This window comes from Oenanthe melanoleuca, chromosome Z (genome assembly GCF_029582105.1).
Source record: "Oenanthe melanoleuca isolate GR-GAL-2019-014 chromosome Z, OMel1.0, whole genome shotgun sequence".
Taxonomy (NCBI): Eukaryota; Metazoa; Chordata; class Aves; order Passeriformes; family Muscicapidae; genus Oenanthe; species Oenanthe melanoleuca.
In genome coordinates, this window is record NC_079362.1 from 44,687,438 (window position 1) to 44,712,745 (window position 25,308).

At 37.5% G+C, this 25,308-nt stretch overlaps 1 protein-coding gene and 1 long non-coding RNA gene across 10 annotated transcripts in view; one reads left to right on the forward strand and one right to left on the reverse strand.

Annotated features, from left to right (window-relative positions):
• Positions 1-17,880, reverse strand: part of LOC130265511 (uncharacterized) — a 42,328-nt gene extending 24,448 nt beyond the window's left edge. The window contains exons 1-4 of one of the 4 annotated variants that reach the window (XR_008842613.1): positions 17,089-17,624; positions 16,066-16,172; positions 13,515-13,834; positions 9,800-12,930 (exon numbers count right to left, since the gene is read on the reverse strand). This is a non-coding gene — a long non-coding RNA (uncharacterized LOC130265511). The other 3 variants (XR_008842614.1, XR_008842616.1, XR_008842615.1) reach the window with 3 other exon arrangements.
• The window catches only part of BNC2 (basonuclin 2), a 608,431-nt gene continuing 599,826 nt past the window's right edge, over positions 16,704-25,308 (forward strand). For 5 of the 6 annotated variants that reach the window (XR_008842612.1, XM_056514615.1, XM_056514613.1 and 2 more), the window contains exon 1: positions 16,704-16,994. Coding sequence is in view for 5 of the 6 variants with exons in the window: in XM_056514615.1 (XP_056370590.1) it covers positions 16,983-16,994 (12 nt within the window). In the remaining variant the exon portion in view is untranslated. Of the gene's footprint in view, positions 16,995-18,027; positions 18,174-25,308 lie in introns of those variants that run through there. The other variant, XM_056514612.1, reaches the window with a different exon arrangement.

The window sequence follows — 25,308 nt, forward strand, 5'->3', positions numbered from 1 at the left end:
AATGTTATTATTTACAAAATGATATTTCTATAAATAAATTACTAAAATTCACTACAAAAATGATGTTAGAGAACACATAAAGCATCAGAAAAAATCTGCTGGGAAAATAAGAATTTCTCCCACTGAAAAAATTAAATGAGGGGGTGGCACCATAGAGAAAAAATCCAATACTAGCTAGGTGAACTGAAACAAATGAATTGGAAAATACCAAATGAACACATATAACTAGTATGGGAAATAAACATTCCTCCCAAAAACCTGCCATGTGTGTTGGCAAAAACTGAGAAGACAAATGTTTTATGGTACAGATTGCATCACATTCGAGTAAGTAATGCTGCAAGTATCATTATTCATTAGAATCTGTTAATCAAATTTTCTTTAATACAACATAACATTTTGCTTTTGCCATTTAAGGTAAGGTAAAGAAAAATTAATAACATATGCAGAAGTTTTATTTATGACAAGCTAGAATATTTATCTGAAACTTCAGTCAAGCTATGGAGAAGAAAGAAGGTTTAACACCCCTTTTCAGTGTCACTATTAACATGGAGTAAGTTCTGGAAACTGGTTCATTCTAAAACACTCGTGCCAGCATCCAAGGAGATTATCAGTTTTGGCAGGCAAGAAAAGGAACAGGGATCTTGTTTTAAAAGGAAAAAAAAATTCATGGTTCATTGACTAGTGAGAAAAAAGGACATTAAAAACAGGAACATCGAGAACTATGTAGTGCTTGAAAAAGAAAGAAGTATGAGGAATCCAATGTTCAATATAAAAATATTATGCATCTGTTTTGAAATTAATTTATCATAAATGAAGTGGGTTCAGAATAAGAGATGTTTCAAAAATTACAGTGTTGATACTGCTTTAGAACTTCTTCCATAGCAATTCCACAGCTAGAAATATGTTGTGTGTTTTTTAATTCCTTGGTCTAAAAAAAAATCTAAGTTTTTAAAACCTCAGCCTCCTACAATATGCATACTATCTGGATTCTTTTTTATGTTTAATACAGCTATGGTCATAAAGACTAATTAAAATAGATTTTCCAAATTTAGATCATACTTTCTCCATGGCATTTAGTCAAGCAATCTGCTGAAAACAATTATTTGGGCCCATTTGGCTCTATAGTTGTACTGTATGGTTTATGAAGCATTATAAAGAAACATATGTTTCTCTACACTGCACATGAATGTCAGGTTTATGTCTTGGGTTTGTCAAACACCATGAAGCACATTGTGTTGCTGTTTTCTTTTAAACATCTAAACTTGGGAGCCAAACTACCTGGAATGATCCAGGATAGCAGAGACTGAAATACACTGAAAACCCGACGAAAAGTTATTCTAAGATGGACCAACAAATAATTTTTTTGATCACACACCTCTATATAATTTATAGATTATATATACACACTACTATATTAAATATTATGTATAAAATACTAAAATACTTTAAAATAAATATTTAAAAGGATTATATAAAGACAAATAAATATTTAATTTTTATTTTTTAAATTTATTACAAGATATACTTTCTTCCTGCACAGCAGTGTATTTATCTTGTGCCCACACCACTTTGGAGGCTACTAGATTAGACTGCTGAGGAGTGACAGAAATTTTTTAGAGGACTGGTTGCTTTCACCTCAATCTGAATGGGGGCCTACTCTAAATTACACCTTCATCTCAGTAGCATCTTCTCCCTAATTTGTTTTTTTTTTCTCCAGTCTTAACTATGTAGCAGTTTACAGAGCTGTTACAAACAGACTGTATCTATTGCCTCTGCAGCTCATACTGTCCCCAGTGCTGGCAATTAGCAATCATAGTCTTAATTAGCTTGACCCACCTGGATATTTTGCTACTAATAAATCAATTAATTCAAATCACATGGAGGAACTACTGTGTAGTACCACAGCCTAATCACTACTGGTCATCCTTGTATATGACCTGTTTTATGCACTAGAAAAAACTTAGTATCCAGACTGAATTTGTATTCTCCACTGATAGGCAGCCTGTCAAGCAAACGTGGAGTGTGGTTAGTATTTTTAATGTATGTAGGGATTTGGCAAAAGCCTCAGCAGAGTGCAACAGAGAAACTTGGGATGTAAGCTATAAACACTTTGGCACACTGAATCAGATGATCTTTACTTCCTCCTGAATTGTGTGGATACTGCTCACTTGGGGTCTCAGTTTACCCAGGAGCCTCTGGTACTACTTTATTTGCTAGTTTTTGATATAAGAAACAGCAGCTTCTAAAATCAGGCTATTTTTGTGATTGAGTCTCTGAGGAATTTCTTCTTTTTTTTTTTTTTTTTTATCCCCTAGAAATATCTGCTCCCTTGGGGGCTATTAAGCTGTATGATCTTGTACTTATACCCAAAGATGTCCCCTTTCTGTTTTCTTTCTGGAAAGCAATTGCCTGACCCTTTTCTTTATTCACCTTTCTTAGCCAGTATCAAGAGGGAACAGTCAAAAATCTACTGCAACTAAAGACAGTTTACTGTCTGGCCTTTTCTCTTTAGACAAAACTATGATTTTTGCAGTTGGCCTCATGCCAGTGAGAAAAGTGCTTTTTCTGTCCTCTTTGTTTTCCTTGTCTTCTCTTCTCACATAATGAGCCTGAATGTTACTTTGCCCATGAGTTCAGTGAGATTTTCATTAAACTCACTTTTTACCACCAAAAAGGAAGAATCTCCTCTTCTATACTGACATACCTTCACTTCTGGAATTAAAAATGATTGCAATATTGCTGGAAAGTGTGGAAAAACATGAAGGATGCAGCAGCTATGGAACAATTGGTCACAGGTACAGATCTTCACAGTGAGAAATTTTCGCCACTCCTGAAAACCTTGAGCAAATACCCAAGAAAAATCCTTGTTTCCATTTTCTTACTACTTATTCTGACTACATAATAACCAGCCTGAAGGTATATAGGAAAACAGTATGTTCAAGGAGGTGGAAGAAAGGAGACACAAAGGTTAACCAGGAGGTCAGAGGCTTATCAAGACTAGGCCTTTTAGCCAAGGACACAGTAGTCCACAGGAATTTGACTTCCTGAGGAGTAAAATCAGCACTATTTTGAGTAGTAACAGCCTGATAGTTTATGTCCTTGCAGCTTGTAATGCTGCACTGACATTTGACAGGTTTCTAACAATTGAATAACCTCGTCAATTAGCATAATACTTTTCAACTTCAGAAGTGATGGAATGACCTTTTATAAAATAAGGAATACTGTCAAGTCATGCCTGCATAGGCAGTATGAAAGAATCACAGGCTTCTATATCTATCTTCCAGGGCCCCCTCTCAGGCTGAGTACTCTCTGACTCAGTTGATTTCTGCAGGCCTGTGCTCTTCCTTCTCTGATGCCCTCTGTGTTACTTAAGTATTTGTGGGTTTGGCAGCTTCTTGGTCTCTTCATACTATTTTTCCTCTGATATTTAGTGAGTACATAACTTCTGTGAAAATAGCTTCTTTGAAACACAAACAAAAAATTTCTAGGACTTCTAGCAGGCTAAATGTGTAATCATGCATGTTCTCCTCCTAATATTTCCATAATCAATGACCCTACAAGTAATCCTAACATAAATTTTTTTTCTGCTAGTATCAGTCTCTCAGCAGTTAACTAAATGCCTCTCTCTTCTCTGTGGCCTCTCTCTTCTCTGTGTCTCCCATCCATCTGTGCCATGTTACAATACCTGCCTTATTCCTGATGGATTCCTCTTCTCTTTTTCATCCCCCTTGAAATTTGTCATGTTATTTGCTTCAGATTTGCTGGCTTCTATCAATACCTCTCTAACCATTTGCAATCTGCTACTCTGCAGATCTTCCCCTAGGTTGAACACCTTTATACCCAAACTCTTCACCCACCTTTATGAGTCAGTACTGTCTACTAAGTACTCAGAGCTAGGCAGGCCAGCAGGGAGGGAGGGAGGGTGTCCAGTACTTAGGCAGGAGGTTGTTAGAAAACTTTTTGTTGTTCCAAAGTCTTTTGATCGCTGGTCATATTCTGAAGTAGTACAAAGTAAATGGACCTAGAGTAGATAGCAAATTGATCAGGGGTGGTTTTGCTCCCAAATGCTAGAAAGGCAAATGATTTTCTTGTTTGATTTAAACTGGGGCTGGGGGGGGGGGGGTGTTGGTGGGTGGGTTGCATTCTTTTTGGTGAAGGAAGAATAGCATCCACACAAAGAATGAAAAACTGTAAAACTGTCTTCCATGTCATGACCATTACTATGGCATTTGATGCAACTCATAGCATTGTGCATGCTAGTTCATCAATGCAAAATCATTTGACTGCTTTTACCTAGTATCTATAGTATTAGATACAACTAGATAGTTGTATTTAGTGTACTTTTTGATAGTGTTAAAATCTCAAGGGAAATATTTCTTCAACATATAGAACTAAGTGTAAATGAAATTTAAAAGTATCAAAGATTGGCTTGAAAGAAAATGGAAAAAAGATGTTTGAGGGCAAGCAAATGAGATTACAGGGAAAAACAAGATATACTGTAAAAAAGCCTCTACAGAAGATTTGAAAGACAGTTGAATAAATGCCTCAAATCAGGAAAGAAAATGTGTGGAAAAGGATTAAGTTACTGTGATAGAAGTAAAGTGATCAGATTTTTTTCCTTTTACTTGGAAAAATCACATGAGAAGTAAAGACAGCAAGAAGCAACAGACTGTGCATCCTCCTCTGTTATCTATTCCTGTTTACTTCCCCTTCAAGTTCTTATACTTCCTTACATGCTTTAAACTTTCAATTTCTTTTCCTTTATTACTAACATGACTAGTTTGCCTTGCATCCTAATCTCCATTTGCCTGTCTTTTCCATAAGACATTAAATAGATTTTGTACACTGAGGTTCTTCCTTACTCTTCTCACTATTGCATCTCAATAATGTCTTTGCTATGTAATTTGTATCTCTATTGTGCTCTTCCTAACAGCATAAGTGTGTACTCTGAGGTGTTTTGGAATATTTCTGGAACTTTTAAATTTTTTTTCCTCCTGTATGTTTACAGGAGATGTAACAAGATAGGAAATGCACTTCATATTTGAAGCAGAAATCATTAAGATTTGCACAGAATTCCACAATCCCAAGAACATTTGATATACTGTACAGATAAAAAATGTTTCTTTTTGTCAAAAGCTTCTATATTCCAGTGGAGTATTTGTAATGATCACTGTCTTAATCTCATAACTTGAACTGACCATATATGTCTCTACATCCATCTAAGTCGGAAATTTTTTGTAATACTCATTTGACACAGGTAGAACTGACTACAAAGAGCTACATTGGCTCAGGTCACTCAAAACGAGTAGGAAAACAAAACTGAATTCAATTTTCCCAGGAATCCCTGGAGGTGCCTCAACAGATATTCTTCTTCTAGAGTAACAGCTTCTAGTATTTGCAGGTTGGGTATGTGCCTCCAGTAGTAAATAAAATATTTTTCAAAATGTAGAAACAAGAAGTATTTTTGTTGATACAAAGAATTTATAATATATGTTAACTTGATGGTATCTTTGATCCAGAAAACATGCTTCCTACTGATAAAAGGCATTCCAAACTAAGAAGTATATTTGCTAATGTCATATATGTTATATAAAGTATTTTATGTGGAAAATTAATGTAATTATTTATTTCTGGGTTTTTTTTCTTCCTTCTAAATACTCCATCGTCTTCTTTATTTTTAATTAATGGAAGAAATTGTATCTCAGAATAGAAGGGAGGAGAGTGAAAGATATGTGGCTTGAGGATTAAAAGAGAAGTTGTACTCAATATTATTGGTCTTTGGAGATTATTCCATCTAACATAGCAAAAGAATACAGCTATCTATGGTGACTGAAAAAGCAGAAGCCAAGGAAAACATGAGGAAGTGACCCAAGTAGAATAAGGAGAGGAAATACATAGTTAAATAAGTTAGATAACTTGGAAGCACTAGATTGGTATTGGAAGCAAAATACATTGGGACAAGCATTTCTGAGCAATTCCACATACTCAACACGAAAACTCTGCAGCAGGATGAAACTAAGTGCCAGAGTCAATTGTCTAGAAGGACAGCTGTCAGTGTTACTAAGTACTGAGAGCTGAATGATTGGTGTGCACAGGTGTTCTTTAAAGTGTTTGCTTAAACATCAATAATCTTTTTGTATACTTCTGATTGTTGATCAACCACCTTCTGTGCTTGATCTACAAAGAATAATGTAAACTGCATTATTAAACAATATCAACATCAACTTCCCTGAAGTGCCTGAAAAGTAAACTGCATCCTGAGATGAACTACTAGTTCAGTCTAAGAGAACTGAAAGCAGGTACTTCCATTCACTTTTCAAAAAACCATTGAATATTATCAATTTCCACTCTTTTGACCTTCTATCAATGTTAGTTAGGGAAACCAAAGAAAGAATTTATTTTAATATACTGCATAAACTAAGACAGTCAAAATATGTAGCAAATGTCTGCATTGGCTTGGTTGGTCTTCAATGTGGTGCCTTACACTAAAGAGTCCTATATTTGTGGAAGTCAAAGAAAATATACCTATTTGTCTTAAGTAACAACAGCAACAACAATAACGTTTTCTATCTTGCTATTTATCCCACATATACTACATTACCTAAACAGCAGGCAGAATATATAATAAATGGGCATTCTCTAACCACAGTGGAGACTTGTTTTTTCAAGCACACACCCAAGCCTTTACCCAAAAGTGTGAAAAAAGAAAAGAAAGTCATAATATAAGATGTCCAAAATAAACTATTCAGGATCAGTAATAGCAGCTGTATGTCTCTTCAATCATAAATATTTTCCTTCCTAGCTCTCAGCATGAAAACCTGACTGCCAGTAGAACTGATTTTAATGACAAATGATTGAAGGAAGTTCTCAAGATACACGAACACCACCACAAATTACCAAGCAGGAATGCCCATTCTGTGTATGCCCTGATGCCTGAGTTCTGAATTAAAATACAAGTTGAATTTATTTAATACTCTCGATCTACCTAACAGATCCAAGCTTCCCTTTGTGCAAAGTTTGTTTGGGTTCCCTTCATGGCTTGAAAGCATTTATTCTCGAGCCTCTCTATAAACAAAGAATATTAAAACCAATTTTATATGCTAAGCAATTTTTAAAAGTCAAATTCAGATACATAGTAATTCACATACCTAGTACTGTTTGCACAAGACAAATTAATTTCATCCACTATACTTCAAAGCTTTAGAGCTTTGCAAGTGCTTGTATCTTTGGGCAGCCTTTACCTGAAAGGTGTTTGATTCTGCTGTTTGACTTTCATTCTTGTACATAAACATACTTCTGCAAACAAATACTTTTCCATTCTTAACAGACAGTCCTTTAAGTTTCACAAATTTCTTATTTTGTCTGTGATGTAAAAGAGACAGATCTCTAATTTGATACTGTAATCACAATTAGCATCTCCAAAGATTTACAAGAAAACAAAACAATCATCCTGCTCTCAGTTCTAAAGTTATTGCTTCCTGAGGACACCATAATAAAAAACAATCCCCAGTCTGGATATGACTTCAGTATCACATGTTATTTCTGGGCCAGCCAAATATCTTTACTGTGGTTAGTGGTCTGCAAGACAGTACAAAAGACTTCAATTTGATTCCCTGCTTTTACTTACTTGACCAAACAGACAGCTACGTTTATATCTACATAATAGCTTTTATCGAAGACTCTCTGAAGATGCACAGCAAGAAAATGCAGAGCTGTTACTGTTCTTAGGGTGATTTTAAAAAGAAGGATGCTATGGATGAAATACTAAGAAATTTGAAAAATAAATTTTTCAACTTGGGAACATGTAATTATGGGAGATCTAGATTTTAGTAAAGCTAAGTGTTTCTACTAATGTTAAATGAACCTACAGATCTTTGTCAAGCCAAAGAGGCCTTAGCATCCTCAAAAACTGTTAGCTTAATAGGTCCTAAAAGGCAATTTTCAGAGAAGTCTTCAACAAATCTTCACTGGTATATCAATATATCTCCAGTGTGTTCTACTGGCAAGTTCTAGTCAAACCTGAATTAATAAGATTACAATAGAAGCTAATTCTGCACAGAAGTACTGGACTACCTACAGTGGGTTTCAAGAGTCATGTAAAAGCATTTATGAGTTGGTTTTCTGGCCTATTTGATAATATCTGTACTGGTTTTGTAACTGAGCTGACAATCTTTGGATCAGCAGAATCACAACAACTTGGCTCAGATGTCTTGAAACACATGAAATGGAACAGGGGAATTTTGATAACTATAAAGTCATAATTTCAGTAATTACTTTGGTGACAGAGCATATATTACAGAGTTTTAATAAACTGAAAGAGGCTAAGAAAGGTTTGCTTCAAAGTTGCTGGCAAAGAACAATCTAATAAGGTAAAAATTATTAAAACAAAAGACTAGCTTCTTGGACATTTATCACAGTATTACAGATGGGGATATCAAGTTAGAGTGGAACATAAACTGAATAGATCAGTATGATATCAAAAGGCAAATGCTATTTTGAGTGGCCTTACCAAGACTATTGTATATCATATACAATAGGTAATTATTGTCTATGGAATCTTCAGCTAGAGCAATATTTGCGAATCAGACTAGTGAACTTGCTGGTATTTATGGTACATTGAGTAGTACTAATTTAGAAAAAATAACAAGAGTGCTAGTAATTTTCAAAAATAAAATGTGAGAAATGTTTGAAGGAAAAAGCACTGTGAGGTCTATGGGGAAGGTGGAAGAATGAAAAAAAAGGATAAGTCTTCCAGTGTTCAAAAGTCTGCTATGAAGTATTCCTAAAACAGGACAAGAAGGAATCAGCTTATTTAGAAGGAGAAGTATTTCGTTTAGCTATTAAGAAAAACTAACATTAAAGGCCATGAAGTACTGGAGTAGGACACTTACGAAGGTATAGTGGGATTTTTTAGGAAAGTTTGAAACAACATATTATAGAGATGTTCTACACAAAATAATCTTGTCTCAAAGTAGATTACAAGTACTGAGATTTGTACTGCAATTACATTAATTTGAGGTAACATACATGCTGCACAGATCCAGTTTAAAGAAAAGTAACAAATATTTATTATACACAGTAGTGATGTTGGGTGGTTTGTGTCTCCTGCTCACCATCACAATGCTTGCTTTTCATCTACAAGGTGTGATACCAGTAACCTACATTTTATAGATACTTTATATTAATGAATTTACTTTTCCTGGTATAAGTAAATAAATTTAGAGCCTAAATTTATTAGGCCTAAACTTATAGTAATACAAAAAATATTTTAAATTTAGAAGTTGGATTGTTTTGAATAAGACAGAGTTAAGTATTTTAAGGGCCAGAAGTTGCTTGCTATGTATTTTTTTTGATGGCCCTTTGTTGCAAAATGAGATTCTGAGATAGTTGCACTCCTGATGAATAGTATTTTCTATTGGAGTATGTAAAAATGTATCTAGTGCCATTCTTCTACACAGACTTTCTGATCAAATGCTTCCTAAAACTATATATGGAAGACCAGATTTCTATGTCTTTCCTCTGCATACTATTTTTTTTGCTAGGCATATCATTGAACTGAAGATGACTCAGAACTGCTAACTTTTTAAGAACTGTTGTCATAGTTCTTACGTCACAGTGTGTGGTAGTTCTTCTTCATGTATTTGCTACCTGTGGAATTACAATTAGTTTGCAGTAACTGGTGAGCAGGAAGACAATCAAAGTGATCTGTGAAACAATGTTTCCTCCTTGGGTTGGGACAGGTTGTAGAACTGCTTAAAATTTAAAATGTATGCTGTCTAGATCACAAAGGCAAACAGAGTATTGATAACTTTTTTATTTACGTGTATCCAACACAAAATGGGTTTTCCTTGTACACAGTGCATTTACAGAAGTCATAGAGGATACATGCACATGAAAGCTTTCCAGGTACACCAAGAAATCACAAACAAGAGAATTAAAACAAACTATTCAGTGTATAGAGCATAATTTTACAATGAAAATCTCAGCTGCTACAGACTGAAGATCATACTCTAAGAATAGCCACTCTTTCTGTGGAACTATTTAATAAAGAATAGCTTCTTGCAGTCCTTCAAATGTTTTGTTTCTTAGAGCCAATGCCCCATCCTCATCATCTCCACCTCTACTCTGACAGAGGTATTTCTTAACAGTACTAGTCACAAGTGCAATTAACTTTAATAGTAGAAAGTCACTTTTTTATATCCTTGAAATTAAACACTTTGAAAGATTCTCATGTACTGCATAATTAATTTATATACTCACAAACTACGAGTTACCAACGTTGGAAGACACATATTTTAAGTTTAAACTGATGCTAAAATACTTTGAGGGCTCAAAAAGAACCACTTAGACAACTGTTCACTATTTCCCTTATTTTCCTGATCCATCCATACGTACGTGGAGTAAATTCCTCTGATTAATTTCATACACACACACAAACACACATACACACACACTAGTTTGGAGAAATTCGTTCAAGGTCAAATACCAACACATTGGATGTGAAATAAAACTAACTGAAAGTGTGGCATCAATAAACAAAGGAAATTCAGAGCTCTATTCAGATAGCACTGTCAATTGTGAACAGTATTTGGCTTATTATCCAGTGGTAGAAGTGCATGGATGAAAAATACTTTAAAAAGGAAACAAGTTTTTGGACACAATATTTTAATTTCCTATTTTCTCCAGGCTCCTAAGATTTAAAGTAATGCCAATAGCAAAGCCTACACCTTCTTTTTACAATTGTACCTCACCAAAATGAACAAATGCAGGAAGTTTATTAGATGTCCACAACAAAGTGTTTACAATAAAAGGAGTGAGAATACCTGGTATTCATTAGATCTTTGAATGAGAGGGTTACAATCAAGCTCAAATTCAAACACGACCTATTGAGTATCTGCTATTAAGAGTAGTTGAATCCACTGTTAGAAGAGGTCAAAATCTAAAAGTTGGTCTTTTGTAAAAAGGCAAGGATCAAGCTGTCAGTTCTTCTGCCTTCTTTTCTTTCTCTTGACATGAAGAGCAAATAGTATTGTAATGTCTGAAGTAATTATTAAAAAAATAAAAATAAAATGGAATGGAGAAGTTATTATGGATGAGGAATCACTATGCCACATTATTTAAAGTCTGCTTTAATGCTCTGTACTATATTCAGCTTAAGTTGCCACATCTATATTAAGCCACCATTTAAGCAAAATGTGAATAGCAGAAAAATAATTCTTACTAAAAGTAGGGAAGTCGTAGCAGTAATCTTGCAAGACTAGACATGAAAGACTTTGTGATTTGCCCTGCCATATCATATTTGACATTTTTGTTGTTTTCAAGACATTGAGCCACCAGCCACTATTAGCTCTGACTGGGCCATTTTATTTGTTAAAACTAATTTATGATATCAAGCTAAACACACATACTCATTGTAAGATACCAGGATGAAATAAGTAAAATGCCATCAACAATTATAGTTCAAGACAAAAGCAGTTAAACAGGGTAAGAAAAAAGAGAAACTTTCCCATCGTGCTCACAACTAACTCTCCAAGGCAATCATTTTTGACTGGTGTAATATAAGGAAAACAAATGGTAAAACACTAAGAGAACTCAAAAACATTGAGATTCACTTGGGAAAAATACTCTCAAGTGTTATATGAGATAAGCTGAAACATATTCCAGAATGCATATAGAACACTACGTGTGGTCTCTGACTAGCAATTACTAAGTTACAGAAAACAATTTTGATGGACAAAGATTGGAAGTGACAACAGAGAAAGAGAGCTCTTAAATGTAAACATATGTATTCTTATTGGAGAAAGGATGATAATAGAACTAAAAAATAGATCCAAAACATTTATTTTAACTTTTTTTAATACTATAAGCAAGTTGCTGAAACTTACTACACCATATTTCTTTCATCTCTAAAGTTGAATAGTTTTGTTTCTTAGCTTATGGTTAAAATCTTCTAGTGCCCCTTACAAAAACTTGTAGAACTACAAAGTAACATCTATATCTATTGCTTTTAATATATATTCTTTCAGCTAAACTCACACAGTCCTGGAAGCATATTTGTCTTAAAGAACATCTGCTAATGCTTTGGGGAAAGTTTAGGATAAATCAAACTGTGGTAGCAACCTCCAGAAGAGTGTTAGAAAATATTTGGTACAGAGGATATAGTACAAAAAGAAAAAAAGATGGATATCTTGCAGACAACTTTTTTTCATTCCCCAAAACTACCATTATGACTGGGAGGACTTAGCAACATTGAAGTGTTGGAAAGCCTTGAATCACCGTCAATATTTTAGTGCAAGAGGCAAAGAAAACATAATTAGCTATTTTTGTTTCACTTCTTCCATGGCAAAAATACTTTTTGACTCCGAACACTACAGTATCAGTATTGTTATTTGAGTTAGTTTCATGAGCTTAATACTGAATTTTGACAGCTGGCTAGCAGGGGTTAGAAAGTTATATGTTCAGAAGTTAAGAAATGTTATCATTACAAGTGTGTACACAATATTATTTCAGCCCTTCGATGGGATGAGTACACAGCGTCTGAAATTGTATCATCGTGTACTGTTTTCTTCCTGCAACATGTGTCTGTATCAAGAACAGAGAAACTATGACATTCTCCAAACAGACTGCCTTAATAATGAATGGAGCTTCTTTCCTAATATTCCTGCTTAATTTCTGCTAAAGTTTTAAGGTGTGTGATGAACAAGGGAGAAAAGAAAGACAGAACTAAGGTTAAAGCAGATGAAACAGTTAAACTTCATCCTGGAGACTTAGATTCTATCCCCGTCTCCAAGCTCCCATGTGATCCTGTGCAACTGATTTAAACCAAAGGTTTACAGTCGGTCGGTCCCTAGTTTTCCACATCCTGTCTCAGCCCCTAGGGTTCAGAGCTATGTTTAGGTGAAGTCCTTCAGAAGCAGCATCCTTGATACTCTGCAAACATAATGTCAAACTTCAAATTCCACCAGGAAATTAGAGTTTGCCTAAGAAACATTTAGACCCCTTTTTATAATAAATGTTCAGATATTCCTCCTAATCAGATTGACAATGGTTGAAGTTGTCCCAAATATTATAATGTGATAGACTAGCTAGCACAAAACTCAAACAAAAATGCCTAAAAAGAAGAAAAAATTAAAAAGAGAAAAGGGAAAAGAAGAATCTCTAATAGAAAGTAGGAGCCTATCCCTTTGTAAGTCATGCTATAAACCAGGCCACCTGTCATAAGTAACACTTAGCATAGGAACTTAGTATGACTATTCAGTATGTATATGGATGGTACAGCCATACTCCTAAATAAAATGAATAATCAGATTAGGACTTCATGATGGCATAGGTCCAAAATATTGATGGGTGTTTTTGGAATGGATTCTTTGTCCCAGTACAAATTGCGGATTGCAGAAAACAGGTTTCATTTTCAGGAATGGGGATAATATCTCTGTTGGAGACTCTTACTACCACTAAACTCTTTCTTCATTTACATTTCAATTATACCATTCTCTAGAAGTGTTCTGTCTTACCTTGCCACCCATCAGAATATGGAAGATTTCAGTTGGTATCTTGCTATAGCTTCTTTCAGGACTGGCGCCTTATGTCCCACCTCACCTTGGTTTGCTCTGCAGGTAAGTCCTCTGGACCACACATCCAAAGGTGTCCACACAGGTTTGCAAAATAGGCAAGATTCAAGTGAAGCATAAATTCCTTCTGTGAGAAACAGGATCAAGACAGCAGAGAAATACCACACTCTTGGAGACATCACAATTTAGCTGAATTATGGTTCCATTCTTCTCAAGTTGCAGTTACTACTCAGACTCTAATTTGCAATAGCTTCATGCCCAGTCTGTGAAAAAGAAAAACAACAAACCAACCAACCAAGAAAAGCACACATACAAAAAAAACCCAAACAACAACAAGAACAACAACAACAAAAAAACCAAAACAAATAAAAAACCAAACCAACCAAATGAAAAAGCCAATCCCCAAACTCAAAAAACTCCCAAACCCCAACAAGCACAAAAACCCTTGAAATATTTTACTTTCTAACTTTGTTCACACTAATGACTCTCAGACAAGGAATACTACTAATTCTTTACTTTGGTCATATCTGGTTTTGAAGGTAAATTACAGAGAGAAAGACTTGCTGTCTATATTTCTGTTGATGAGGCTGTTAGAGACACTGTTTTTTGAAAAAAATATAATTAGACTAAGAAGCAAATAAAAGTTTAGGCTTTGCACTTACTCCCTGAAACCTTGCATATAATATCCAAAATTTAAGATAATTACACACATTGAGAAGTCATAAGACAGTCCTGTGACACACCATGAGGTTTGTACACTGTCTTTTGAGACTGAACTGCAAGCAAAGGTATGTTGTCATCATTTCCCACAATATCAGTGATGTGCTGATTTCACAGTCACTGCAGCACTATAAAGAAACAAAAGGTACGGTGCATGTGGATGCTATGGTATTTTAATATGAGCCCTATCTTCTTAGTTTTATCTCAGAATATACTACACAGTAGACAACCCTGAAAGCAAGAACTCAATGGAAATCTAAAGCACTATTGAATATGCAACTGAGAGCATGACTTTGAAAGATGCAAAATTCCAGACAAACTTGGAGCTCACTCAGTCTGAAGACTAATGATGCTATATATTCAAATGCCACCAGGTAGTTATTTTGGTACTAATCCTATAAGCAGAAGTGTCTTAGTCCACAGTGTTTATCCTGTAACTCCATACTGTCAACCCAAGAATCAGAACTCCCAACAGCCAGCTTGCCTCCAGCCATTTTACCTCCTCATCAGCTTTCAAGAGGCTGTAATATACTGCCAATACAAAAGACATTGGCTTATTGACATGTAGAAGAAAAAAAAAGCTTAAAAATGTTGAATCAAATATCAAGGAAGATAACAAAGGAATAACTCCATGCAGCTTTATTAGTTTCCATATAAAATTACTTAGAGTCTTTAAAAATAATAACTGGAAGCTATTGTGCTACACTTAGAGGTTCTTTGAAATGACAGCTCAGAGATAAAAAAATTTTATTGATACAGGCTATTATCAATGTAAACTACTCACTTAGTGCGTATAGAAATATATTCTTCAAATGCCAAGCCCCAGCTTAGAAAAAAATATTTTCCAAAGTGGTAAGGAAATCTGGTTTTAAATTTAGTTGAATGGCCATCTACCTACTCTAATACTTTCCTTTCAAAAAGCTGTAACCATTTATAACCTTTGATTCACTTCGGGGAAACTGCACAGTGAAGATTAGCCTTGTAACAGGCACAGCATATCTTTATTCTAGCAGGTGACCATGCCTTTTGCGAACCAAGGTTGCAGCACTCTATTTTTAATTTGCATCAGACTGCTCTGACCCTTCCCTCCATCGTGTGAGTAGAGGTGGTTGTGAGGCTCTGAAGGCTTTGACCACGAGGGGGCTGTGTGAACACAATTTTTTGGCAACTTCTTGGCCCTTCCCTGGTTCAAAAGGGCAAATCGTTTTTTATGTACGATAAAATGTGACTTTGAAATAATTAACAAGGTTTTTCTTATCTCTCTCCTTTGCCAGAAAACGCACCAAGTCATGGCTTAATTAGTCCCGTGATTTTGTTGGTTTTTTTTTTTTTTTTTTTTTTTGAAAGACCATAAATTACTCAAAACCTTTACTGGTCATGGCACTTGTATAAAAAAATCCAAAATCCTGATGAACGCAAAGTCCTTTTGAGTTGTCGTTTAGAAAAAATTAGAAAAAAATGCCCTCAAAGATCAAAACTAATCCTGATGAAGTGCGGACACTGCAAACCTGTCCATAAGCTGATACATATTATGCCTAATCAAGGTATCTGACAAATATCCAGAAAACAAGAAAAATTTTCCACGGAAACAGACACTGAGATATATTATAACGCATTTTATGAAAAAATAATTTTGATACTAATACAGATAATTTATCCTTCTCTCTTCTGACAGGCATAGGAAATACACAAGTAACAAAGATGCCAAAATATGGTAACAAGCTTGGGAAGTTGGCAATTCCCGGGGACATGCCGTTCATTACAGTAAGCTTACTGTGAGTTCAGTCCACAGCAGATGCAGGAAAAATCAGGAGTGCAGACGGCTATCTCCCATCTTCTCTCAATTTTTCTCAGTTTCTGCTAGGTCATCTCAGTCTCCAGCTACACCAAAAGGGAGCAAAATGTTCTATCTGTGTTTCACATCGCCTGGAAAGTTCTCCTCACGCTCACTTTTTAACGGTCCGGTCGTGTTTAAACCTCGTGTATAAACCTCGTGTTTACACGGCGCCTGACGAGGGGAGCCGGTTTTGACCGCACTGGTGACCCTCAGCGCCTTCCCAGGCCGGACACGAGGGACAGCCGGGCCGGGCCGGGCCGCGCCGCCCGTCCCCGCAGGTGAAGCCTGACAGCCCTCCGCCACCTTCCCCCGACCGAGCAGCCCGCGCGACGCGGGTCGGCCCTGCCACCCCCTCGGCGCCGCCGGCGGGGCTCCCGTGGAGAGCGGCGCTTCGAACCGGTAAGGGAAGGTTTCAGAGGGGGCAGCGGGGGCCGAGGGCCGGCCGCGCGGTGCCCGCGCCCCGCCTGGCCCCGTGCGGAGCGGCGCGGCCCAGCCGCCGGCGGCCGCGGGAGGGCGCGGAGCTCCCGGCCCGCCCCGCGCCCCGCGGGAGCGCGCCCGCCGGCCGCCCTGTGCCTGCGCGCCCAGCCAGGGCCGCGGCGGCGGCTGCGCTTGCACGGCGCCGCCGGGGCAGGGTTTCTCTCGGTTTGGCTCCGTGTCACACACAGATGTGACTCTTGTCTGTTCCCTGCGAACGTACAACCGTGACGGCTCACCTCCTCCCGCCTCCCTTACCCACCCCCCCCTTTTCCACAGGAAAAAAAAAAAAAAAAAAAAAAATCCCACCCTTTTACAAAATATTTCCTCAGATCCCACACCGAGCAGCAGCCGCCGCCGCCGCAGAGCCCTGGGAGCTGATGGAGCAATGGGTGGGAAGCGGGAAACCGGCACCACGAGCAAAAACTTCGCCTAACTTTTCCCTTCCTTTCTAACGCTCTTCCCTCTCCCCCTCCGGCTCCTTACCCCCTCCTCTGGGCTACGCTCCATTTTCCGCCGTCTCTCTGCCCCCTCTCAGCCCTCCCTCCAGCTTTCTTTCGCATTGCCGCCTTCCCTCTCGCTCGCTCCAGCAGCGGCTGGAGCCGATAAGGAAGAGGAGAAGCAGCGGGAGGGACTGCAGCCGCTCGAGGAGCAGCGGGGCGGAGGACGGGAAGGCGAAAGGGGGCAGAGGAGGCTGAGGGGCGGCAGCCCCGCGCGGCGCCGCCGGCCGCCCTCGCCACAAAGTTGGCGGCGGTCGCTGGGTGTTTTTGACAGCTGGGCGCGGGCGGCCTCTGCCGCGGCCCCCGCCTGGCACAGAAAGTTTGCGGGGGAGGGAGCAGGCAGAGGGAAGGGGAAAGAGCAGTCGGGGGTGTGTGTGTGAAAAAATAACTCCTCTGCCTCCCTGCCTGTCGCCCTCGCCCGAGAGCGCGGGGTTAGAAGGAAGCAGCGCTGCCCTCTCGGACCCGCTCTCAGCCTCCCCCCGCCGCCTCCCCTTCCCCAGCCAAAGATCCCAACAACAACAAACCAACCTGTGGAGGCTCTGACCCGAACCTGGGTCCCTCCTCCCATCACTTCCAGCTCTCCGCTGAAAGCTCTTTCTCTTTCTTTCTTCCTGCTGCTCGGGCTGAACTTTGGGGGCTGAAGTTTTGAGAGAGTCAGAGAGAGAGGGTGTGTGTGTCTGTGTGGGGAGGGGAGGTGGGGTAGAAAGAGACTGTCGCTGCTGCTGCAGCTGCTGGTTTTCTTGGTTTTTGTTTTGTTTGTGTGTGTGTGTTGGTCAGGGGGTTTTTTGTTTTTTTGGTTTGTTTATTTTTTTTTTTTTTTAGTTTGTTTTTTGTTTGGGGGATTTTTTTTTTTTTTTTTGGGGGGGAAAAGTATTTTTTTTAAATCTCGATTTTTAGTTCAAATCACCTGGGGTGGGGGGGGGGGGGGGGGTAAGGAGGGAGAAAAGGAAAGAGGGGCCAGAGAGAGAGTGTAATGCTGAGAGCCCAGAGGCAAAAGGAAGGGTGCAGGCACTGCCGCTGAGAGGAGATCGAGAGACAGGGGGTGCACTTGACAACCAGCATGCAGAGATGGTAAGAAGTTTCCAGCAGCCTTTCGTTTTCATTGTAGCCTTTACTTTGGTTTGATTTGATTAATAAATTGTTCAGTAACACAAGCAGCCCTGCTTGCTATCAGTATGTTTCACAGCCTTCAAAGAAACAAGCAGTCGGGCAAGGCGAAGTAGGGAGATAATAAATAAATAAATCAGCTCTGTGCTGCGTGGATTGGGGGAAAAATGTCTAAGAGGTTGTGCTAAACTTTAAGTGAGTTTGGGGGGGTTGGAATGGGATGGCCACATGCTTTTTACCGCCTTCTTCCTTGCACTAAAGATGAGGAGCTAGTGTAAAAAAACAAAAAGTGTTTGCGGATGGAGGGAGGGAGAGTGAAGGTGGAGTGTGGTTGACTCGGACTTACGGTGGTCTGATCTATTTTGACCACCACCTTCTGCTCGGAAATGCGTACGGTTTGCACACAATGTAAAGGTAACCTTTGAGAGCGGGCAGGAACTCTGTGTTCGGGTGTGAAACATCGCCTGCGGCAGGGAGACAGGAGTGTAAATCCACCTTCCCTCCGAAACTCTTTTTTGTTGTGCATGTGCTTGCAGTTTGCACCTCTCCAATCAGTGATTGCTAACAGAACTTGGAGAGTTATGCTGATGCCCTAACTGTAAAGAGGAAGGTGGAGCCCCTCAAAAACCCAACTTTGAACAAGGTTTTGCTGCTTATTTCATGTGCTGTGTACATGCAAGTCTCCTTTACAGTAGGGGTTTTGCAAAACAGGGTTTGGCTTTTAATTGAAAAATTAAAAGTCGAAATGGCCTAGGACGTCATTTGGCTGAAGTCCGTTTGTGTGAGTTGTGATGTGAGGTCAGGTTAGACAGCTGTGAGAGACAAGCTCATTTAAACTGTGGCTACACTTAACATGCAGAATGATAGCTGTTCACAAGCAGAATGATAACTGTTCACGTTAACACATGGATCAACCTCAGCTGGTGATGAACGGTGATCATCCCATATTCAGTGGTGTTTCCAGTCACTGTTTGACTACTGCTCTGCTTTCCGTCAGCTTTTTTCACCCCACTCCAGGGATGTTACAGAGCTCTCCTGTGTGCCTTGAGCACACACATACGTATGTACATGCACACACACAAGTGTGTGTGTGTGTGTGTATACATCTGTATCTTTATCTACTTATATATGTGTATGTTTCTGCATGCGTACATGTATGTATATGTATACAGTACTCAAACTATAGATAGAGAATATCTGTGTGAATGGAGTTTACGATGGAGGGTTTGTGTTTCTCCCTTCTTTCCCTAACATGACATGTCTTGTTTCAGTGATCAAAGCCTCAATTGGAGTGTAGGAGATGCAACTGTCAAATGTAGACAACAAGGAAAAAAAAAAAAAAGAAAGAAAAAAAAAAAGGCAGGGAGAAAAAGCAGCATGTGCCCAGGACTGTGGTTACAGTAACACTGACAGAAATTAAAGTGGTTTTGAAAGCAGCATGCGATTTATGATGGTTCCCATTTACCCTAGAGTCAAGCTGTTGTAAAATTGATGCACAAAAGACATCATGTAGTAATCTGGTGTACCCAGGATTAAAGTGGCAACAAGCACCTTTTTTGTGTGTCTGATGGTTAAAATGGTTTGAAGCTATTTCTTTAAGTATGAAATCAAGGCAGAATATTACTTATTTCTTTTCTTAATCTGTGTGTTAGCTGTATATAGTAGTTGCTGAAATATTTTTAGTGGATGTGGGTTTATATTTCTCACTATATTCCATTTCTCCCTTTGTATTATAAACCATCTCCATTGGCAGATTATAAAATGGGTAGCATTTTTGTCATAGATTACAAATGTTCACAGTTTAATTACTGAGCTCATTTCAGACAGTAATATTTAATAAATCTGATCAGCATACCTGCACGAGGATACCCAGTTCCTGCAAAAGTGTATTTCCTTGCCCTTACAAATGGTAGGATTTTTAAATCTGAAATTTAATGGGGCATATGTGCTCTCTGATATACTACAGTTTCATTTTAAACTGTCTAGTGTTAATGAGCTAACTAGCTCTATGTATGTTCTGCTTTAAAATCCTAAAGCACATGAATTTTAAAACTTGCTAAAATTTTCAAATGACTCATCTTTACCTGATCCACATGTAGCAAAGTCTAAATGTAAATAACAAACTATTTGTTATGAGAAAATTTTGAAACTGCTTTTAAGACTTGGGATTGTGAAAGTGTTTCTTAAGCACACATTTTGCACACATAATAGAAAAACCCTGCCTTGGTACACTGTTTTGTAAAAAATAAAGCAGTGTGACATTTTAGAGGAAAAAACTTTTAGGAGAAGATCTATGCCTTAATTTCATTATATTTTTATTTTTGAGGCATTTGAGAAAGATGAGTGTTCAATTGCAGTAAACAAAGTAAAGAAACAGACAAAAGCAGAGATGGCTATTGCTGTATTAAAATGTAAATGTTACAGTTTGAATTTTCTAGTGAGTTTTTGAGTTCAGTGCTTTACATAACATTTTGTCCTAATCTTGCTTGCTGTCAGAGATGTTTCATGGTTGTGCAATTGCTGCAGTCAAGAATGCCAATTTGCATTCCAGGAGTGTCATTTGATTACTTTTATCTACACAGCTCGAAGACCAGCCCAGACCTCTCATTTCATCTTGCCATGTCACGAGTCAGTGCTGTGTCCTCTTTTCAAAAATCTGCCTGATTTAGACAAGAAAGAAAAGTACTTTCATGTTGCAGCCGCAGTCCCCTGCTAACTTGTCAGCAGCAGGATATGATTCACTTGGGCCCAGAAGAATGGTGCAGAGATGAGGGTTAGGCGGTTCAATAAGCCTATGGACAGGTAGTGTGTGACATCCCAAGAGAGCTTAAGTTAATGAAGAACAGGTCTGCTTAGTTCTTCATACTATGACCTGGTGCTGTCCCCACAGTTTTCTCATTTGATCTTTCCCAGCAAATTGATCTTTTCTAGTACTTTTTTGCCTTCCAAGTTAGTCCTTGTGGGACTGAAATTAGCAGAGCAACTTAAGTTGGATAATACAGCTGTTCAGAAAAGAAGAAATTGGACACTAGCTCATAGAGGGGGGAGGGGAAAGTAAGCTATTCTTTCTGTTGTTACTGAGAATCCATTTTTTAAAAAAATACTACAGTTTTATTTTCAAAAACTTCACAATTACCATATTACTTTGGAACTGCGCTTTGTCATTTAATAAAGTTTGTGCCGATGGTCCTTTGCACGCTGCATTAAATGTATATCATTTAAATAAAACAAACATGCTCGCAGCATAGACTGCAGATTTGCTTTGGTGTTTGTCAGTTGAACTTGCTTGTTAGAAATGATTTGCTAGTCTGTAATGAGGCTTTTACAGTTGTAAGACATTTTAAATATCAATTGCACATGCCAACTACATTATTTATAGCCTGCTAAATAACTGTAATTCTGTAGTATCCAATACTGAAATGCAGTGGAGATTAAACAATAAAAGCCATTACAAATGGTATGTGTAAATATTATGGTAGGTGAAAGTATAGTCAGCAAATTACCACTGGCATTACTGGTTTTCTGGGAAACCAGCATATGCCAACAAATTGATTTGAACTAATATTTTGTACTTAAAATCTGGGATCTGAATGGGGCCATGGTATTCTCTGTCAGGTTTCTTTACATGATTTTTGCACTTGGTAATTGAAAGGTGGAATGGAAGTATGTTTGTGTGTGTGCATACATGTGTTTGTGTGTTTCCATACATACATGGCTAGGTTGTCAAACAATATAAGATTTCAAATTAGAATTTGGTAAATAAAGTGTAAGTTGGAAATGACTGAGAGAGTCTTTAGTATGCTGCACAAGAATAAGCAGTATTTAACTTTCTGTATTTCACAGCAGATGTTCTCACATATAATCCACATCCTTTCAAGTTGTAGAATTAAAACCACTGCTGAATGGAAACAAGAACAGGTATTATGTAAGGGAAATACTGCTCTCACTCTCTTTCTCAGTATTGCTTTTGAAAATGGAAAGGAACTGTAAAGGATCATTGGTCAGTTAAGCTCCTCTGGAGAGCTAGAGGGAGCTTCCGGATTTTATTAGATATGCCATAGGTAAGAAAAAGGGGAAAAATATTCTGAATAAGGGAGGACTGATTACTACCTTTTTTTTCAGAGCCAAAGATCTAGAAATTAGACTTTGAGGTGGCTTTATTCTGTGTTATGTGTCTGTGTATGTCAGTAGGATTTGTGGCTGACTACAGATCTTGTGAATTTCAAACAAAGCAGAAATGACCAACAGCAAAGCAATTACATTAAAACAAGTCCAAGTAAAACATTGGATTTTGTACAAAAACCAAATTTATTTTTCTTTCGTCTCAGAGATGGGCGTTTCTGGCAGTGTCCCTTTCCCTTTTGCACTTTGGACACTGTCACTAGAATGTGAAGTCTTTTCATCGCTGAATGTTGTTTAATGAGAGTCCTGACTCTCAGTCTGCAGGTTTGCACAGAACTTTTTATTTAGTGATTTAATTTGATTTAATGTCTACTATTAGTATGTGTTAGGAAAAAAATGTACATGTCTGGAATTACAAAAGGTTCCTCATAAAATACAAAACAAATAGAGTATTTCTGTCATTTTGGAAAAGTGTATCACTTCCTAATCTAGCCAGGAATTTGCATTAAATTTAGCAGAATAGCATTTAACATGGCTTAATAAAAAGCATCTGTCTAAACCTTTTATTCTGTGTCAGTTTCATCCCACCTAAATTCTAGCATTTTTTCTAAAAATGCATTGATCATAATTGCTGCTTGTATTTATATGGCACCTTTTATAAGTATTACTTTGGACAAACTTATTTACCTTTTCAGTAAATTAAATAATCCAGTGAGATAAAGTACCAGATTTGTCTCCTTTATCTCTCACACAGTTGCTCTCATTATGTGCTGTGCTAGTAAAACCCTTTATTTGTTGATTATTAGAATCTTAGTACACTCAGGAGTTCTGCTGTAATATAATGTGGTTGTTCAAAGAGGTTCCCTCATTTAGAATCTTCCCATAATACACTCACCACATATTATAAATATGTATATTTTATACTCCAGATAGATATGTAAATACTTTTTTTTTATTCCAGGTAAATCAAGGATTTTGAGAGAGAATTCTTTTCATCTGCAGCATCTATTTCAGTACTTTTCTGTTGAAATATTTTATGTAAAAAGAACTCACACAAATTCAGGTAACGATCAGATTTGCTTCTGATTTGTTACTTTAGAGAGTTCTTTCTGTTTCTTTAAAATTTTTAATGTCCTACTATGTACGTAAATCACATTTTTGTAGAAAACTATAAAAAGCTAGAGAAGTTTTAAAACCACGCTGGGCATTGCAATTATTTTTTCATTATGAAAACCAGAATGTTCATAATGCTGATTTGGAAGTCACGAGCCAAGTGAAATCAAAATGCCATAAGCTAACCACTAAAGTTTTTAAGTCACCATGGTCTGGTGCACTGTCTGGAAGTTCAGCTATGTTTTTGCAGAGCATTGCAATGGGTTAGGTCTACTGTTCTGCTGCATGTAAAACTGTAGAAGCTAGGCCTGTTAAAAAATCTTCATCTGTGGGAAGTTTTAAAGGATAAGCAAAGCATATTATTAATTGTTATCAGCTGTAAATGAAGCTGGGTGTATGTATAACACCTGTCATGCTGTCAGCTGGAATCACACTGAATTAGTGTTGCAACTTTATTATATTTGTCAAATATGTATTATTTGGAACTTTTGATTTGTGCTCTTAGTCAATGCTCTTTACTGTTGAATACAAAGATGTAACAGCAAACAAAAAACATTTTCCCCTTTTTGTGACCTGACATTTGCCAAAGTGCCCCATGCTGAAATTTCTTTTCAGTATCATTTTTTTTTTCCTTCCGAAGCCAGACATGTACCCAGACACAAAAGCCTCTGTGTATAGCAAGCTGTTTTAAATATTGTGACTCGACGATGTGCTGTCCTTTCTCGGCTTGAGCCAAGGATCTCTGCTCAGTGTCTGTGGATTACCAAGTCCCTTCTTTATTGTACCTCTTGTCAGCTATTCCTATTCATTTAACCTTTCATTAGTGTCTGTGCAGCTTCACTGTCTGGAAAGGCAAGGAGAAACCTAAAGGCCTACTGTCACAGTTATTAGATTTCTTGGTTACATCCCAGCAACCATAAAGGAGTAAGAGTCAACACTATTGTCATGCATGCTGCTATCCTGGGGTGCAACTCTTCTATGCATGTCAAGGACATGTGCCACATGTTGATAATGCATCCCGGAGATAAATGCACAACATGGGGGATAAACCAAGGCTGGCACTAATGAGCTTTGTAGGAGTTACTGCAAAGACAAACAGTTGTGAAGGAATTTCTCTTAAAACGATAAAGAGATGGATTTGCACTAAGTGTTGCCAAGGCTTGCTTGCAAGGTACTTGTCAATCATGTTAGTTTCATTTAAATGTCATTTACAAACAAAAAATGTTTTCTATAACTTAGAAATGTGTTGCTTTTCACTTTTTAAGCAGCCAGGCTAAAGTGTACTTGAAATTGTCATCAATAATACACTTATAACTATTGTTTCTATTTACTTGTTTTTGGATCAAAACCTGCAAATCTTTCAAATTACTTGAAAAAAATTGCAAATACTAATTGCAATGCATTTTGAAATATTCCTCTTAGTAAAGCTCAAAAGTTCACTCTTGATTTTTTAAAAGCATTGCCATGATCTAAGACATAAAGTTGGTTGATAATGTCTAGGTGCATCTAAGTAGTTTATTCGACATTTTCTACCTGAAGAGCCGAAATTACTAGTTGTGACACTATTTACTCATTCTACTGTGCCATAATTACATCCATTTTGTTTCTGAAGTTCCTGGGAGCCCATCTTGTCCTGTTATCCTAATCTATCTGAATTCTGAGCTCTCAGTTTATGTAATAGCAAAAAATACATGCTTATTCCTGACTTCCCTAGAGTTGACCTTTTAGAATACATTTTAGTTACATTTTTATCAGTAGCATTTTAACAATATTATGTATAACTTCATATGATTTTCATAATGAAATTTTGGCCAAAACAAAATTAAACCCATAGATTTATATTTCAATTGAAATTTTAATAATT